Genomic DNA, 17,036 nt, shown 5'->3' on the forward strand with positions numbered 1-17,036 from the left:
GCTCTTTTGAGCTTCACTACAATCGAAGTGATATTATTAGCTAATTCCATTTTACAGATGAGGAAACTGAGGCAAACAAGGTTAAGTAACCAGTTCAGAATCACACAGTAAAAAGTGTCTAAGGCTGGATTTGAATTCAGATCTTCCTGATCCCAGACCTGCTGCTCTATCCACTGCTACCACTTGCCTGGAGAAGAAATCAAGATTAGGATTTCAGTACTGAATAGGGAAAAAATACTAGACCAGAAGCCAGAAGAGACCTGAGTTCAAAATCCCACCTCCCAAACAAACTAGCTGTGTGACCAGGCAAGGTTAAGGCCTAGTTCTCTCATCTGTACAAAGGAGATGGTAACAAAACTGTCCAGTGTGAGCCATTCCCGTCTTGATGTGAGGCTGAAACAAGATAATACCTGCAAAGAGCTTTGGACTTTAAAGCATTTTGTCATTGTCAGATATTATTTTCCCAGTAGCTTTCCCAGTAGGCCCAGAATCACAGAATTTGAAAGCTGGAAGCAGCTTTCACGGCCATCAAGTCTTCTGCCAAGGGGATCCCCGCTGAGTGGTCATCCGGCCCCCGCTCGAAGGCGTCTCGGCAAAGGGAACCTCCGGCCTCCCAGGGAAGCTGCTTCCACTGCCGAGGAAGTCTCACTGTCAGCGGGTTTCCTCCTTCCCACTCTCGGCCCATAACAAGCCTAACTCAGCCTCTTTGCTCCTGGATCTATCCCGCAGGGACAGAACAAGTCTAGTCCCTCTCCAGGTAGTTAGATAACCTAGTAGTAGAGCACTAACTTTGGAATCCACACTGAATTCAAATCTGGACTTAGATATTCCTAGCTATGTGACCCTGGACAAGTCACTTTATTTTTTTCTACCTCAGTTTCCTCATCTGAAAAATAGGGATAAAAACCAGAATCAATCTCCCAGGGTCATTATGAGGAGCATTAGATATTTATAAAGTACTTAGTATAGTGACTGTCACATAGTAGGAGCTCATCAAGTGCATGATCCCTTTCCATCTCTACTCTGTATGATATCCATTCAGATACTTTAAGAAAACAATGTTTTCCCCTGAGCCTTTTCTTCTCCAAACTCAGCCTCCACAGCTCCTTCAGACTAGTAGAGGGTCTGACTCACAGGGGAACCAGCAGCTTGTTTCTGCTGGAAGAGGCCTCCACCTTCTTTCCCTCTGGAGCCTTCAATGAAGAAGTGTCCGAACTAATTTTCTCTCTGGGCTCCCCTCATCATCATCTGGACTTCTCCACATTTGTTCCTCTGACCTTCTCATATTCTGTTCTTGTATTGTCTTCCCCATTAGAATACTGGAGGGCAAAAACTAGATTTTCTTTTGCTTGTGTTTTTATCTCCAATACACAGCACAAAGCCTGGCCCAGAATAAGTACTCAAAAAAAATTATAGCTTTATCTATCCATTCATTCATCAATCCATCCTTCCATCTATCCATAAACCTAGCTAGCTAGTTTTCATCTCTCTTTTTAAAATCTATGTAATCTATCGTCTCTTTCTCTTATCTCTCTCTCTCTTTTTCTACCTACCTCCCTTACTCCCTATCTTCCCTACCTATTCTTTCTATCTACGTACTTATTCTATCCATCCATCTACCTACCTATCCATCTATCATTCTATCTACTCACTTATCCATCCATCCATCTCCCTACCTACCTATCCATCTATCCTTCTATCCATCTACCTTTCTTTCTGTCTGTCTGTCTACTATCCATCTATCCATCCATCTATGTCTCTATCTATCTATCTATCTGCTTACCTATCCATCTATCCTTCTATCCTTCTATCTATCTATCTATCTATCTGTCTGTCTGTCTACCTACCTATCCATCTATCTATCTATCTATCTATCTATCTGTCTACCTACCTATCCATCTATCCTTCTATCCATCTACCTATCTATCTGTCTGTCTGTCTACCTATCTATCTATCTATCTATCTATGTCTCTATCTATCTATCTATCTATCTGCTTACCTATCCAGCTATCCTTCTATCCTTCTATCTATCTATCTGCTGTCTGTCTACCTACCTATCCATCTATCTTTCTATCTATCTATCTATCTACCTACCTATCCTGTCTGCCTATCTCTATCCCCACTTACCTATCATCTAGATTAATAATAATAATAATAACTAACATTTATACCCTCTTTACAATCATTGTATCATTTGACCCTTGCCACAACTCTGGCAGACAGGTACTTCTGTTATCTTCATTTTATAGTTGAGAAAACTGACGCATATAGAGATTCATTGGCTGGCCCAGGGTCACACAGCTAGTAAGTACCTGAGGCTGAATTTGAACTTGGGTTTTTCTGACTCTAGGCCTGACCCTCTATTGACTGGACCCCCTAGCTGCTCCCTCTCCCTTCCTCCTCCCTCCCCTCTCTGTCTCTATAGCTTTCTAATTAAAGCAGGGTCCCATCCAGTACCCAGATTGCCGACTCCAAGCCCTTTCCTCCTTTCAGCAGAACACACTGGCCTGCACTTGGCCGTCAGAAGGAGGCCGGCCAGATGTTTGACCCGCATCGGCCGATGCAATGACATGAAATAGTAATTGAGTTTTGTTGGGGTCCAGGGCCACACCACGAGGGGAAAATATACAGTGTTCTTCAGTTAAGTGATGTCTTCTCAAGTCACTAGCGACCGCCAACTCAATTGCCTCCCAATGCCCAAGTTTAGGGGGGAGCACGGGGGAGAGCAGAGATAAAAAAAAAACAATCTGAGGGGCCATTTGGCTGATCCCCAGCCTCTGGTTGGTCTCCCCCCGCTCCAGCTGAGGAGCACAAGGGCTGGGCCTCTCAACCAAAACCCCAATCACAGGCAGCCTCTGCATGACCCAGACATAAAGGAGAACTACCTCCTCAGGGGTCTGCAATGGGGTACTGCTACTGACTCCATATACGAACCTGGGTCCCCTCTAAAGCTTTCTGGGATTCCTAAGGCCTGACATCCCACGTTCCAGGTTTCTGCCCAGCTCTGCTGATTTTATACTCCAAGGGCCCTCCCCACCCCGGCTCTGACGTTCTATGCTCTGAAGCTCCCTCCCAAGTGGGATCTGCTTTGGCCAGAGGGTGTTTTCCAGGGTAACGCTGCGCTCTACAATTCTGGGACAATGAACAGTGTGTACCTCTTTCTGGAGGAGGGATGAATCAGGAGAAGCTGCCACCCCAGGGACACCCTAGTACAAGGATTCCCGGAGGGCCAGGCAGGGTGTTGGGGGTGGGTGGAAGAGGAGGAGAGTGAGAGAAAGATCCAGACTGCATGCATAAGTGAGTATGTTTATCTTTGTCACTCCTTCCTGTGTTTACATTGTCTTCCCCGTCAGGACATAAGCCAGCTACTCCCCATCCAGCAGATCTCCTCAGGCTCAGTTTCTGGCACCAGTGAAAGGCGAGGGCCCAGCTCGGAGCCCATCACAGAAAGGGCACGTGCAGCAAGATCTGAGACGGCATCCTACTCAAGCACCGAGAGCCGCGCGACCAAGGGCTTTCATCTTTGCTGGTTCTTCCCCTGGAGAAGATGGGCCAGCTGACCTTGAAGGCCCCATCTCCTCCTCCCCACCCAGGACCTCTCTGAAGGGTCTGCTTTCTCCTCTATTGGGTGAGACGGTGCAGAGATATAGCCCAGGGTCCCTATGAGGGATAAAACTTTCAGGTTTTTTCTTATCTTGGGTCTTTGTAGACCCACTAAGCCTAGCACACCTTAACTAGACGGCACGCCATCTCAGCTCCTTCCTGAACAATGCAACCAAATTCCTAGAATTATCCCTTGGCTCCACCTTCAGATCACATACCTCTGCTGGTAGCCCAAGAAGTCAAGTAGTTTTCCAGATCAGGTGCTCTGTACAACAGTCAAGTCCTGGTAACTTCTCACATTTTCACAAATGTGAATCTCACAATCTCACATTTCCCCAAATAACTGTCTCATAATGCCTCTTTGAAGTCTCCTCACCATGGCCCCTACTACTGAACAACCCTACCCATCACTCCAGAACTCTTGGTACCTGCCTGGCTGTAGGCACCAAAAAGGTAGAGCATGAAACCCATTCTTTATTTCTCCCCTAAAAATATGGAATTGATCCAAAGCCTAGACTTCAGACACTGCTTCACCATTCACTTGTGCTGAGGCTGCAGAGAATCTCTCATCACCTCATGTCTACAGTTCCCCAACCCTCAGTGGCTCCCAGGGATAAAATCTTACTTCATTCCCATTGGAAAAATGAAGGGAGAAGCTTACTTAGACCTCCAGAAATTCCAAAAACACTAGTGAGTTCATGAACACAACCACGGCCTGCCCCTCTCCGACATCTCTCCGATCTCCTTCCAAAGCCATACCCCTATTTCAGGCAGGCAGGTACATCCCCCAACATATCCAGACACTCAAACCCACATCAATGGGTGCCATGACTTAGGAGGGATCCGAAGGCCTGACAACTACAGCACCATGTGATTTGTCAAAGGTCACGGAAGTAGGACCCAAACCCAGGTGTGTTGCTGTATAAAGAGGCAGAAAGATCCCAAGACCTCAGAACAAAGAACACAGAATTTCAGACTTCTCCTTCACAGAGGAAGTCAGAGAGAGGATTCAGTCTTCCATCCTAAAGGTAGTGTGCCTGACTTAACAAATAATTCTTGATTGGTTGCTTTGTTGGAGCTAGATTTTGGGATTAAAATCCCCAGCACCAAGGGTTAGAGCACGTAGGCTCTTAAGAAAACTACCTCCTATCTTTAGGATGCAGGTTCCCTCTCTTCAAAATGAGGATATTGAATTAAATCAAGGATTTTTAAATTTGGGGCCACAAACTTTTTTTTAATAATTTTATAGTTATTACAATATAGTTGGCTTATTTTGTCAAATTCTGTATTTTGTTGTGTGTATTTTAAATTATTATTCTGAGAAGGGATCCAGGAAACCAACAAGGTGAAGAACACTTGGATTGCATCATCTCTAAAGTACTTATTCCTTGCTACTCTGAACTATATCATATCTTCTGTTAATTCTATGATTTTTCAACCAATTAAACTATTTTTTTTATTTAATTGAGAAAAGAAATAGGGATGAAGTGTGAGCCCTGCTGAGCTCCAGGCCAGTCACATGTCATTTTATTTGAGAACTGAATAGCAGCCTCCAAGACATCTAAGTCCAACCTCCTTGTTTCATCAGTAAGGAAAGTGAGATACAAAGAAAAGAAAGCTTTTGTCAAGGTCCCGTAAATATTTAGGGACAGAACTGGAGATGACCAGATGTTCTAACTAAAAAGAGAGAACAAGAAGATTTGAATCTGAAGAGAGAAAATCGGAAGAATAGCAAAAGCCTAGGATTTTATCTCCCAGGACCTGCTTTCAAATCCATACTCCGTTATTCATTAGCTGTGGGCAAAGCAGGCCTACTTTCAGTCTCAATGCATTCACCTCCTTTTGAAGGTTCACAGTAGATATACTCCCCGTACCCATGGAATCGCACATCTGGCCCCTATCCCTACTTCGATTGCTATTATCCAATTACAAAGAGATAGACAAAGGATGTACATGCTTTACTTTTAGGTTTTTGTTGAAATCCTGGCAGTGTTATACTGATGGTCTCCCAGAGCCATTTTTTAAAAATTATGATCACCCTGTCTTCATGGATACCTAGATTTAGAGTTGGCAGGAACCTGAGAAGTCATTGAGCTGAACCCCTTTCTTTTAAAGAGAAGGAAGGAAACTTCATCTAGCTGCTAATGGTCCGAGGTAAGATTTAAATCCAAGTGTAGGAAGACCAGTCCTCTCTCCACTATACTCTCTAGCTGCCTCTCAGGGAATACACCCTGAAGACATACATCTCCATGACACCTCCTTTAAAGAAGCGCTTTCCCACTGGGACATGATGGTGAGGAATGAGGGAGCAGAGAGAGTCTTACCTTTCCTCGTCCTTGAAGATGAATTTTCGGAGCTTGAGGTCCCGAAGGACCAGTCCCCCATCATGACAGTGAGCTACGGCAGATGCAATCTGGTAGAACAGTTTGGCCGCTTCCTCCTCCTTTAGCTTCTTGCAGGTTCGCACGAAGGAATGCATGTCCCCATAGCTCCGTTCAAAGAAAACATACGCCTTGGTCTCCCCAAGAAGGATTTCGGTGATTTGGTTGATATTGTTGTGAGCAGGTAGGCAGAAGCAGGGAGCCAGAGACTCCTGATAGCAGCTTACATCAAACACCTAGGAGAGGAGAAGCAGGAGAGCAGAGGGTCAGGGCCTGGCTTGGAGTAAATACAGCCAAGAGAAAAGGTGTCAGATCAGATGGCACCACACAAAATATCCGACCTGAGAGAGGGCCCTTAAAATGTAGAATAGAACTTGACAGGCCGGAAGGATCTTTGGAGAATATACCATAGACATATGAAAGCCATCACATATCACAGAGTCTATGACCAAATACTCAACCCAAATTTGATAACAAACTACTGTAAAAAAAAACCCATAAAATAAAAAGAAAAAAGTCAGACAGAGCCAAAGAATCTTATGTGGATTTCTCGGGTGGCAGGGGTGCTGTGCCCCTAACTCTACAAGGTAGAAAGGGTAACTGTACCTATTGAAGGCCCACACAAAGACTAGCAAAGAGCCCTGAACCTGCTCCTCAGATTATCTTTCCTTCATCTTGTGTGGCTATGGATGGGTATGTACGCTCTTCTCTCTTCTGTATAAAATGTATATCATAGACTGTTTTCCTTTTCTCCTTTTTTCCCCTTAAATTCTAATTTAACCCTCAACATTAATGGATAAATTTTGTTTAAAAATAAGATGTAATTTTTCAAATGAGAAAGAGGGAGGGAGAAAGGGAGAAAAAGGAAGAAAGGAAAGAAAATGAGGGAGGGAGGGAAGGAGGGAGGGGGAGAGAGAGAGAGAGAGAGAGAGAGAGAGAGAAACAGGAGGGAAGGAGGGACGGAAAAGGGAATGAAAGATGAAGAAGGGAGAAGAGGGAATATACTATAGAATATCTGAGCTGAAATGGGAAAACTTGTAAGGAGAACAGAGGAAAGAACCTTACAGTATGGAATATCAAAGCTGAGGAGAGACCTGACAACATAAAACAGAATGTTAGAGCTAAGAGGAACCTTTGGACTCACAACATAAGAATGGGGAAGGACCTCAAAATAAAAATGTTCTAACTAGGAACAATCTTGGCAAACAAACACTAAACCAAATAGAGAATGTTGGCATTGGATGGTACATCACAGATATGGAGGATGTTGGCACTGGATGGCATATCACAGATATGGAGGATGTTGGCATTGAATGGCACATCACTGATATGGAGGATGTTGGCATTGAATGGCACATCACAGATATGGAGGATGTTGGCACTGGATGGCATATCACAGATATGGAGGATGTTGGCACTGGATGGCACATCACAGATATGGAAGAGGTTGGCACTGGATGGCACATCACAGATATGGAGGATATTGGCATTGGATGGCACACCACAGATGTAGTCTGACCCCCTTATTTCATAAAGGATGAAACCAGAACCCAGAGAAGAAGAGAAATAACTGGGCCAAGTTCACTCTGAGTTAAGCATGAGGACCAGGACTACAACTGTGATCTTGCATCTCTTAGACCCGATTACATTTTCTAGCCAATTCATTTCCTTAAAACGGCTAGACGGCGGCTCCCTCATCCGATGCCCTGAGCTAGATATGGAGGAGTTCGGGAAATGGGTAAAGCCCAGGGGTTGTTTCAGTCTAGCAGGAGAGGAAAACCTAAGTAGAAACAAATAACTAGAATCCACAGGAGAATATGTCTGAGACATACAAAGAGCTATAAGAGTTCCGAGGCCCGAGAAATCAATGTCGTTTATTTTTAGGGAGCGGGGGGTGGCAAAAGGCTTCGTGAGGAGGTATCCTTGAAGCTGGGTGCTGAAAAATGGGTAGGATCTCAAAAAGTAGAGAGACAGGAGAGCAGAGAATTTCAGGCCCAATCGCCTTAATAAAACCCCAGTAGCGTGATTTCCTATGTCTCCAGTTCTAACTGGCTGGTAAACCCCAAGTGTTTGTGAGCTGATCCAAAGCTCCCAAAGCACCAGGAATCGAAACCCCGTCAACGGGGACCCAGGCTCGGAAACGTGGTGGAAATCCAGTCTATTGTCTCCAAGTCCTTGGATTCACCATGGGACTGAAAAACATGGCCAGGAATGAAGGTTAGCGATGTCATTCATGCGAGAGCTTGTGAAGGAGAGAGAGGCAGACACAAAGTGTGGGCGGAACCGTTACTTAGAAAGCAGCCTGGCTCCTTCTCTAAACAATGCACTTCATATTATCAATTAACATCCATTCCGGGCTCGGCAAGTCTATTAGCTACCAAGCACAGTCATCGGCTCTGAGTTCCTGCTTAAGACTAAGGGAGAATCCCAGAGCATTTTAAGGTTATTTCCTAAGAGTGTGGATCTTAAGCCTAGATTCAGAGCTAGAAGAAATGGGAAAGGCAGAATCTGGTCCTAAATCCTCATTTTCAATATGGGGAAACTAAGTGGGCCATGCATGAGGGAATACAGGAAGTAAAGATCCGAGCCAGGATTTCATCCTGGGTTATAAGAACATAAATTTATAGCTGGAAGGGACCACTAAGTCCAACTAATCTACTCATTTTTCAGATGAGGAAACTGAGGCTCCCTGAGAGGTGATTTTCATGGTCTAACAGGTAATAAAATAGAAAAATCATGATTAGATCCAAGGTCAAACTGAGGCTCTGAGCCCTGCTAGTGGATAGGGGATAAGGCACGTTCTGACTGCGGGGGAACGAGCTCTAATAAATCTCTCTCCTGAAAGCCACCCAGCCACCACGGCTGCCACTGAGAATTTAAGAATGAACAGCACATCGACATCTCTCCCACAACCACAAATCACACAGGGAGACTGTCAAGTGCTGACCTCAGAGCTCTGCCCTCAGAGGCCGGGGCAATTAAGGTTAGGAAATGCCTGAGTCAATGGGAACACCCAGAAAGGGGCAGCAGAAACTGGGGGAAGCCTCACAGATTTCTCGGGGAGGACTCCCGGCTCTGCCGCCGCAGACGTAACCAGCCAGCAACAGAGGGCGTGTTAGAGAATAGCAAATGTGGGGCCGGCATTTTCCTGTTTGACATCTCTAAATGCATTTGACTACAATTTACTATCTAGTTCTTAGAGGAAGGTTGCTTTTTAATTTTTTTAAATTAAAGTGATTTTCAGAGATGTCTCTCTAGAAGTAGAGAGCTAATGTGGAGCCTTGGAATATGAAATGGAGTAGTAGAAAATGCACTAAATTTGAGCAGCACAAGACTACCCTTAATAACCACATGATCTAAGGCCGGTTATTATTCTCTCCAGTTTCCTTCTCTAGAGCTCAGATGAAAGGGTTGGATGAAAAGAATTTAGGATCATAGATTTAGCATCAAAATGATCACAAAGATCACAATTTAATTCTTCTTTATTTGACAGATGAGGAAACTGAGGCTCATAAAGTGCCACTGTGACCCAGGTAAGTAGCAGATGGAGTATTAGAAACCAGGCTCTTTGACTGAAAATGCAGGGTTCTCTCCATTGTACTGACCACTTAAAGCTAGAACTGAAGGAGCCTTAGAACACAGGCATTGGGGCTTTCCAGGATCTGAACCACCCAGTCATCAAACAGCCAAGGAAAAGAGAAAAGCTGGCTGTCCACAGAGTGGCAGAATGGGGGCTCCAATTCAGACTCTGCTCCTTAGGGGGTGAGTGAGGAAGTCACTTAACCCCCTGTGAGCCTGTTATCTCACGTGTAGCCTAAAGGAGATAGACTCCATGGTTCTTAGGGTCTCTTCCAGTTCTAATGAAAAAAACCCTCATTTTATCAAGGTGAAAATCAAAAATCAAATAAGGAAACTACTTATAGGATTTTGAATCCTCTGAACCTAGCAGAGAGCCAGAAAAAAATCTGGGTTTGACTCCCCCTAGCCCCTTCTCAGATCTTCCCTGGCTCGGGCCTTACAGAGCCTCAATTGCTTCATTTGTAAAATCGGGATGATAATAACAGCCTCCACCTCAAGAGATAATTAATAAGTGAAGTCGTCTGTAAATGTATGAGATTAAGCGTCAGCTCTTGTTATGAGAGTAAATGCTTGATCAATGTTTGTGGAATTGGATGAGGTCAAAAAGCAACTGGAGCATGGAGGGAGAGTGACCTTGGCAGGCAGCCCTCAGCCCTGTCTCCCAACTGTTCCTTCCACCGTACTTTGCTGTTTCCTTTCATTTGACAAGGCCGATGCAGCCTATTGTTTTTCCTCCTTAGGGAAGGAATCCCTCCTGGCAGGAGATAGATTTCCTAAAATCAAAGATGGAAGCATGGGCTAGTCCGGCAGGAAAGGGAGGAGGAGGAGGGAGGAGGAGGGAAGGGTCACGGTCCAAAATGGCAGACCGTCTCAAAAAGCAGAGCAGCTCCTTCCGTCTCATAAAAAGCAAAAGAGCCAAATTTTTATTAGAGGAAATAACTCCATTTATGAGTTTGCATTGCCAATCAATCCTCCTTTATTCCCCCAAGGAGGAAACCCGGCCCAGCACTCAGTAAGTCTGGTTTCTTCATTTGGGGACCTTCATTGTAGAGAGTGATGGATGACATCTCCCTAAATGCTGGAGCCCCAGAGGGATCAGCCAGGCCATTTCACTCAAAATGAGTGGGTGGGAATCCACCCATTCATTTTGTAGAGACAGAACCTAAGGTCCCAGGGAGGAGGGAAGTCACAGGGTCACGGATGTAGCCGAGGAAGGATCCTAAGAAGTCATCTCAAGTCTCTTCCCCGTACTCAAAGCATTCCAGGCCATGTGACTGACCGAATTTTTATTTTTATTTTTTTAACCTCTGCCTCTTGGAATCCCTGGCTTATACTTAAAGGCTCAGCTGAGCCGCCACCTCCTACAGGAAGGGAAACCTTATCGTACCAGTTGCTAAGGCTCTCCCACCAGACAGTTCTGTATTTTTTAAATCAGGTTTAGATTTAACTTTCTGAGAGCTATTGTTCTCACTTAACACAAGGTAAGTTCCCTGTGGTCAGGGGCTGGTTTGTTTCTTACCTTTGCATCACCCCCAAGTGCCTAGAATGTAGTAAAGGAGGTGCTATCCTGGTTCCCCCAAAGTACAAACCAGACCTTCTTTCTCTGGGTTCTAAATCCAGACCTCTTTCCACTCTCCATACCTAATAAATGGTGAAATAATCATCTCTTTCCAGAGAGACATTATACCATAAGGGTCAGAGGCCGGGACTTAGAGTCAGAAAGTTTGGGGTTCGAGAACTGTTCCTAAGACAGGCTACTAAGGATCTGTCTGTAACAGGGAAGGCAACTTCTACAATGTGTGTCCTTCAATGCAATCCCAGCGTTCCATATCAAAAAGAAAAGAGAAAAAAACCAAACCTCCTGCCAAACAAAGACACTGACTATTCTTCCAGCACCTTAATTATATCTAGTGTTTAGAATGAGTCTATTTGTCTGATAAATGACAGATCAGAAAAATCCCTTAAAAGAATCTGCATTTGGGGTCTCAAAATGACTTTCTATGATGGTGAGGTCTTAAAAGATCAAAGATCTGCAACCAGAAGAGACCAAAGATAAGATCTAGACTAACTCCTTGTCTTATAAATGAGAACTGAGGCCCAGAGTGGTTTAGCGATCCAACAAATGTTACACAGGGAGCAAGTTACAAAGCCCAATATCCAGCCCAGCTTCTCTGACCCCAAATCCAGGTAACTAGGTAGAGCACTAGATAGAGGATTGGCTTTGGAGTCGGGAAGAACAAAATTAAAATGTGCCCTGAGACTTTCACTAGCTGTGTGACCCCGGGAGAGCCACTTAAACTGTTTGCCTCAGTTTCCTCGAATGCAAAATGGGGATAGAAATAGCCCCTGCTTCCTGAGGGTCCCGGGCAGATCAGATGAGCTAATATTCGCAAAGTGCTTGGCACACAGCAGGCACTGAATAAACGCTGATTGCCTTCCTTCCTCTTTCAGATCCTGCCTCTTAGGAGGGTTGTGATTGACTCGCTCCCCGCCACCACCTCCGTTATCATCGGCGCTCTGCCCATCCTTTGTGACTATCAGCGGACCTGTGTGGGAGCAGCTTTTGTTCTCCAGGCAGGAGAGGCAGGTAGAAAGCAGCCCGACCTGAAGGAGCCCGGGCTCCCCGGGCTGCTTTTCCCAGCCACTTCCCGCTTTCCTCTTGGCATCCTTCTCAAAGCCCGGGCTGGAGCAGCCTGGCATCCGCCTTTAGCCTGCGTGGGCCTAAGGAGCATTGTCTGGAAGCAGGTAGGAGAAGGTGAAAACGTGCCAGCCAGCCTTGGCTCAGACCGTAATACCAGGCCTGTCCTCACGGGGGCGCGAAAGAGCCCGCGAATGGGTGAGGGGGTGCTGGAGGCTGAGCAAGTCACAGACAGAGCGTATTGTTAGAACCCAGGCCAATGGCAGGGCACAGGTTTACACAGTCGGCGGTGAATGACTGGATTCGGAGGATGAGCAGAAAAGGCTGCTCCTGTGGACAGAGCCCGGCCGGCCCAGGGACCCAACTGCCAGCTTCTGGCAGGATTTATTCCCGTTACCTTAGGCAAGCAGCTACTTCCCTGGCTCTGGCCTCAGTTTCCTTATTTGTTAAAAGAAAGGCGGGGGGTTGAGGGGACTTAAGGGGGAGCTAGCGAATCATGAAGGCTCCTTCCAGCTTTGAGGCAGCAACGTGGTCAGCTCTGGTTTGAAACAAAGGACTCTCACACAGAACTTTCCCTGGGAGGCCGGCACTCGGCAAAGCCATCCTAATTCTGGGAGAAAAAGGAACAAGGGCCTTTGGAAATGGAGCCGAAGGAGGCAGGGACTGGCCGCCTGCTGGAAACTCCAGCATCATGGGATCCGAGCATCTCTGAGGGGCTGCTCGCCCGCCGGGCCAGGACTTCTGGACCTGCCTCAGGGGCTCAACTCCCAGGAGAGCTCTCTCTGAGCTTGGTCCTGACAGCCTTTAAGCCCTAGAAAGGATTCTGTGACCTCTAAGCTCGCAGCTCTAAAGCAATGGCCCTAAGGGGGAAGAAGGGGTGGGTCAAGGCTCTGGCTCACTCCTAAGCCAGATAGCACAAAATTCCCCATCTTTTCCCTGAGGTTAGAGCCTCAAAGATGGTGGGAGGAGGCCTGGAAATCCTAACTCTGCAATAAAACCTGCCTCAACATTCCACATCCAGCTGGGGGGAGGGAGGGGCCGCCAATCCCCACATCCCCAGGAATCAAATACCCTTCCAGAAAGCAGGAGCGCTATGGCCAGTGACTTGGGAGTCGGGTTCCAACAGGTTCTACCCCTTCCAAGGCCTGTGCCCTTGCACCTCAGTTTCCCCATCTGTCAAAAACATGACGTACTAATAGTCTTTGTACCTCCTGGAACCATTCTCCCCAAAGCTCCTTTGTGAGCTGCCAAAGGCTACCGTAAGCACTGGATGGGGGAGGGATCGCCTGTCTCCCCTGGCTTTCCAGCGTGAAATGCCCAGCCCGCCTTCTAGTTCCAAACCCAGCACTTATTAAAAATAATAATAATAAAAAAAATCCAAGGCTGGACGAGGATGAAATGCTGATGCTGGCCGACTGCCGGGAGCAGGTTAATCCAGGCTGAGCCTATTCTGCAGATTTTGGATTTTCCAGGACTACTGGACACACACATCCACACACACACACACAGCACACACACACACTCAACACACACACACACACACACACTCAGGCCTTATTAGGGTCAACCCCCCAAAGCCCAGATGCCTCCCCCCTCCACCAAGCTCCAAGCCAGACCTGTTCATTCTTCCCCCAGCTGTGCCCATGCTTTGCACTAACTTCCCTTTAAACCTTAAAGGGAGCCTGGGAGAATTGGCAGAACTGGTAAAGGCAGGGGAGGGAAGGGGGGGGGGGGCTGAGAGGGGAAGAAAGGGAGGGCGGGAGACAGTGTGCAGGTGGCAGCCGCAGCCTCTTCCCAAACCGAGGTGCGCCTGGGATTTTCTCCCTCTCCCATTGTACAAAGGGGCCAAGGAGGGAAAGAGGGAGGGCCCCGGACGACCCGACTGCCAGACCTCCAGGTTCCTTTTCCAAGCCTGCTTCCAAACAAAGCTTCCCTCCCCCCCCCCCCCCCCACCCCGTACTGCTAGGGAGGGAAGCACCAAGCCAGACCCTCTGGCGAAAACCTTCTGCAGTTCTGTGCCACAGTTTCCCCATCTGCGAAATGAGCAGTAGCGGCCCAGGACCCTTCCAGCACTGACTCAGTGGGATTCTACAAGCATTGTCTTAAAACGAGCAGGGGATTCCCTCCATCTGTGGGGGCTGGGAGAGGGGTGCGGGGATTCGAGAGCCCGAAGAGGGGGTGCGAGGTCGTCCCGGGATCCGTCCTGCAGCAGACGGCCGCTCGCACTTTTGCACTAAAAGCCTGCCAGAATGTGGACATATGGTTCCCCCCCCCCCCCCAGACTCGCTTTCTACCCAGGGCTCCCTGGTTCTCAGAACGTCTCTCCCTGGAACGCCCCCGGTACAGAGCCTGCCCTATTGTCTGAAGTGGCCGGGAAAGTTCTGAGCTCGTCCTCCGTTCAAATAATAATCCGATCCTAAAATGAAAATAGGCACCGGGGAATTTCCTCCCAGCCGGCGAGTTTGGGGACGGGGAGCGTGCGGCTCTCCTTCCTCTAGAACCGCGAAACTGGCACGGGAGCAAGAGGGTGTCTGGGGGGGCCGAGGGGGGACTTTTACCTTGCACACGAGCTCTTCCCCGCTGTGCAGATGCACAGCCCGAAAAACGTGGTCTCCCTCCAGAGGTTCCAGCAATAAATATTTCCCGATGCAGGAAACGCAATGCGACAAGTTCGGAGCCTCCGGCGGGCTTGGGGAACCGAGATTGGGGCTGAAGCTCTGGCTGGGCTCGGTGGACCTCAGGGACGACAGCTCTTCGAAATCCTGGGTTTTGGTCCGCGGTCTCCCATAGCGTGAGATTGTGATCGGGGTGGATCTTTGTATGTTCATGAGGGTGGCGATCACACGCAAACAACAAAACCCGGTGGGGACGGGTTACCAACGCTGGCGAGTCCGGCTGCAGGCGCCTTTGTGTTAGAGATTAAAAAGGGGTGGAGGGGGGGGGAGCGAGAGCAGAGGAGAGGAGACGAGAGGGAAGGGGAGGGGGCTGGTGTGCAGGAAGAGTTGGGAGATCCGAGGGGCAGAGAAAGGGGCGGCTGGGGTGGGCACCTCCGCCGCCGCCGCCGGGAGAGCCGGTCCCGAGAGCACTTTCTCCGCAGGCGGGCGGGTCGGCGAGCGGCCCCTTTTGTTCCCAGCTCGGAACGCCGCCGCCGCCGCCGCCGCCGCCGCCGCCGCCGCAGCTGCGGGCGATGAACTGAAACCGCCGTTCGAACGCCGTTTGGTTTGCTCGGGTTTGAACGCTTCCGAACGTACGGGGCGAGGGAAACAAAGTAGCCGGCTTCAGGACGCGGCGAACTGCGACGCTCGGCCGCCTCTGGGGAGCTCGCCGGAGCTTTCCGGGGCGAGCTCAGGCAGCGCGAGCTGCGGCAGGAGCCGGAGGGCGGGATCGCACCGGGGCGGCGGGGTCCGAGGGCGTGCGCTCGGCGGGCCCAGGGTCCGGGCTGCCCGAGGAACGGATTTCGCAAAAGGCAGGAAGGAAGAAAAGTCCAAGCCCCAACGTGGAAGCAAAAAAGCTGCAGCCTGCGGAGCTCTGCAACTCCAGGCACAGCACACAGGAGCCGGAGGTCCCCCTCCTCCTCTTTTTTTTTTTTTTTTTTTTTTTTTTTTTGGTGGGGGGCGTGGGGAGGCGAGGAGAGTTGTCTACGTTTTAACTGTAGATGGCGTCTTCACCTTTTCCCAGCGAGCGAAGGCTCTTCTCAAAAGCTTCACCAACTATCGAGGGAGCATTGAACTTGGGGCGGGCGGACAGACGGGCGGACGGACACACGGCGGGGGGGAGGGGGAGGGGGAGGGGGCGGACAGACGGACAGGCAGACCGGCGGGCGGGCGCGCGGCGCAGCCAACAAAAGCCGCTTCCGAAGCGGCGCCCGGAGGCGAGCCTGGCGAGCCGACCCGCTCTGGGGCGCGCAGCCCGGGGCGTCCTCGCTGGAGCAGGAGAGCTCGGGGTCAGAGGAGGCTCATGCTTTTCCCGTTCTGGCTCCTGCAGCTGCCGCCTCTGCTGCTGTCCTCAACTCTCCGGAGCGAGTCGGGAAGAGGCGGGTGCAACCTCCCAGAGGCCCCTCCGGGACTCTCAGCCCGGGGCCCGCACGCACCCCTAGCGTGGGCTGGAAGGGTCGGGACCGGAGGCTGCCCCACGGCCGGCCCCCGCTTCTCAGCCCAGGCCCCGCTGGCCGCTGCTCCCGGGCAGGTCTCGTCCCGCTCTGGCCGGCGAGCTCTCTGTCCGTCCTCGGCCAGTCCCGAAGCGGGGCTCGCCGCCCCCCGCGGTGCCGGTCCGGGCTCTGCTTCCCTCTCCCCAGAGCCCGAGGCGGAAATTCTGGGGGGCAGTGAAGGGGGGCAGCGGGGGGGGGTCCTGACAGTTTGAAAAGAAGCAGGCGAGAGGCCCGGCGGGGACTCTGCGGGGGGGCTGCTGGAAGGCGGAAAAACCGGGGGCACCCACAGTGGCCGGGCCCGAGCCCCCGCTCAAGGAGCCTGCGTCCGCCACGGGCCGTATCTATCGCTACTTACGTGGCTCAGGATCCCTAGTCTGAGAGTGTGTGTGTGTGTGTGTGTGTGTGTGTGTGTGTGTGTGTGTGTGTGTGTGGTGTGTGTGTGTGTGTGTGTGTGGCGGGGGGCTTGGTGCGCGCGCCGGAGGGAGCCCTGCTGTGCGCGCGCACCCGGCTGTCTGGCTCGGCCTCCCACCGGGGGCTCCCTAGTCAATGTCACCAGCGCGGCCCGCCCCCCGCCCCAGCCGCTCCGCGGGGCTTCCCAGGCATAAAGGGGCTGGCCCCGCTCCCGCCCCGCCCCCTGCCGCACGCCGTTCATTGAGCCACCCGCCCGTCAATCACTCCCAAGGTGGGG

At 49.7% G+C, this 17,036-nt stretch overlaps 1 protein-coding gene across 1 annotated transcript in view; it reads right to left on the minus strand.

The window, feature by feature from the left end:
- Positions 1-15,344, minus strand: part of TRIB2 (tribbles pseudokinase 2) — a 38,805-nt gene extending 23,461 nt beyond the window's left edge. The window contains exons 1-2 of the mRNA XM_031949618.1: positions 14,760-15,344; positions 5,928-6,220 (exon numbers count right to left, since the gene is read on the minus strand). Coding sequence (XP_031805478.1) covers positions 5,928-6,220; positions 14,760-15,029 — 563 coding nt within the window. The 5' untranslated portion in view covers positions 15,030-15,344. The remainder of the gene's footprint in view (positions 1-5,927; positions 6,221-14,759) is intronic.
- Between the last annotated feature and the right edge of the window lie 1,692 nt (positions 15,345-17,036).

This window comes from Sarcophilus harrisii, chromosome 2, assembly GCF_902635505.1.
Source record: "Sarcophilus harrisii chromosome 2, mSarHar1.11, whole genome shotgun sequence".
NCBI classification, from domain to species: Eukaryota; Metazoa; Chordata; class Mammalia; order Dasyuromorphia; family Dasyuridae; genus Sarcophilus; species Sarcophilus harrisii.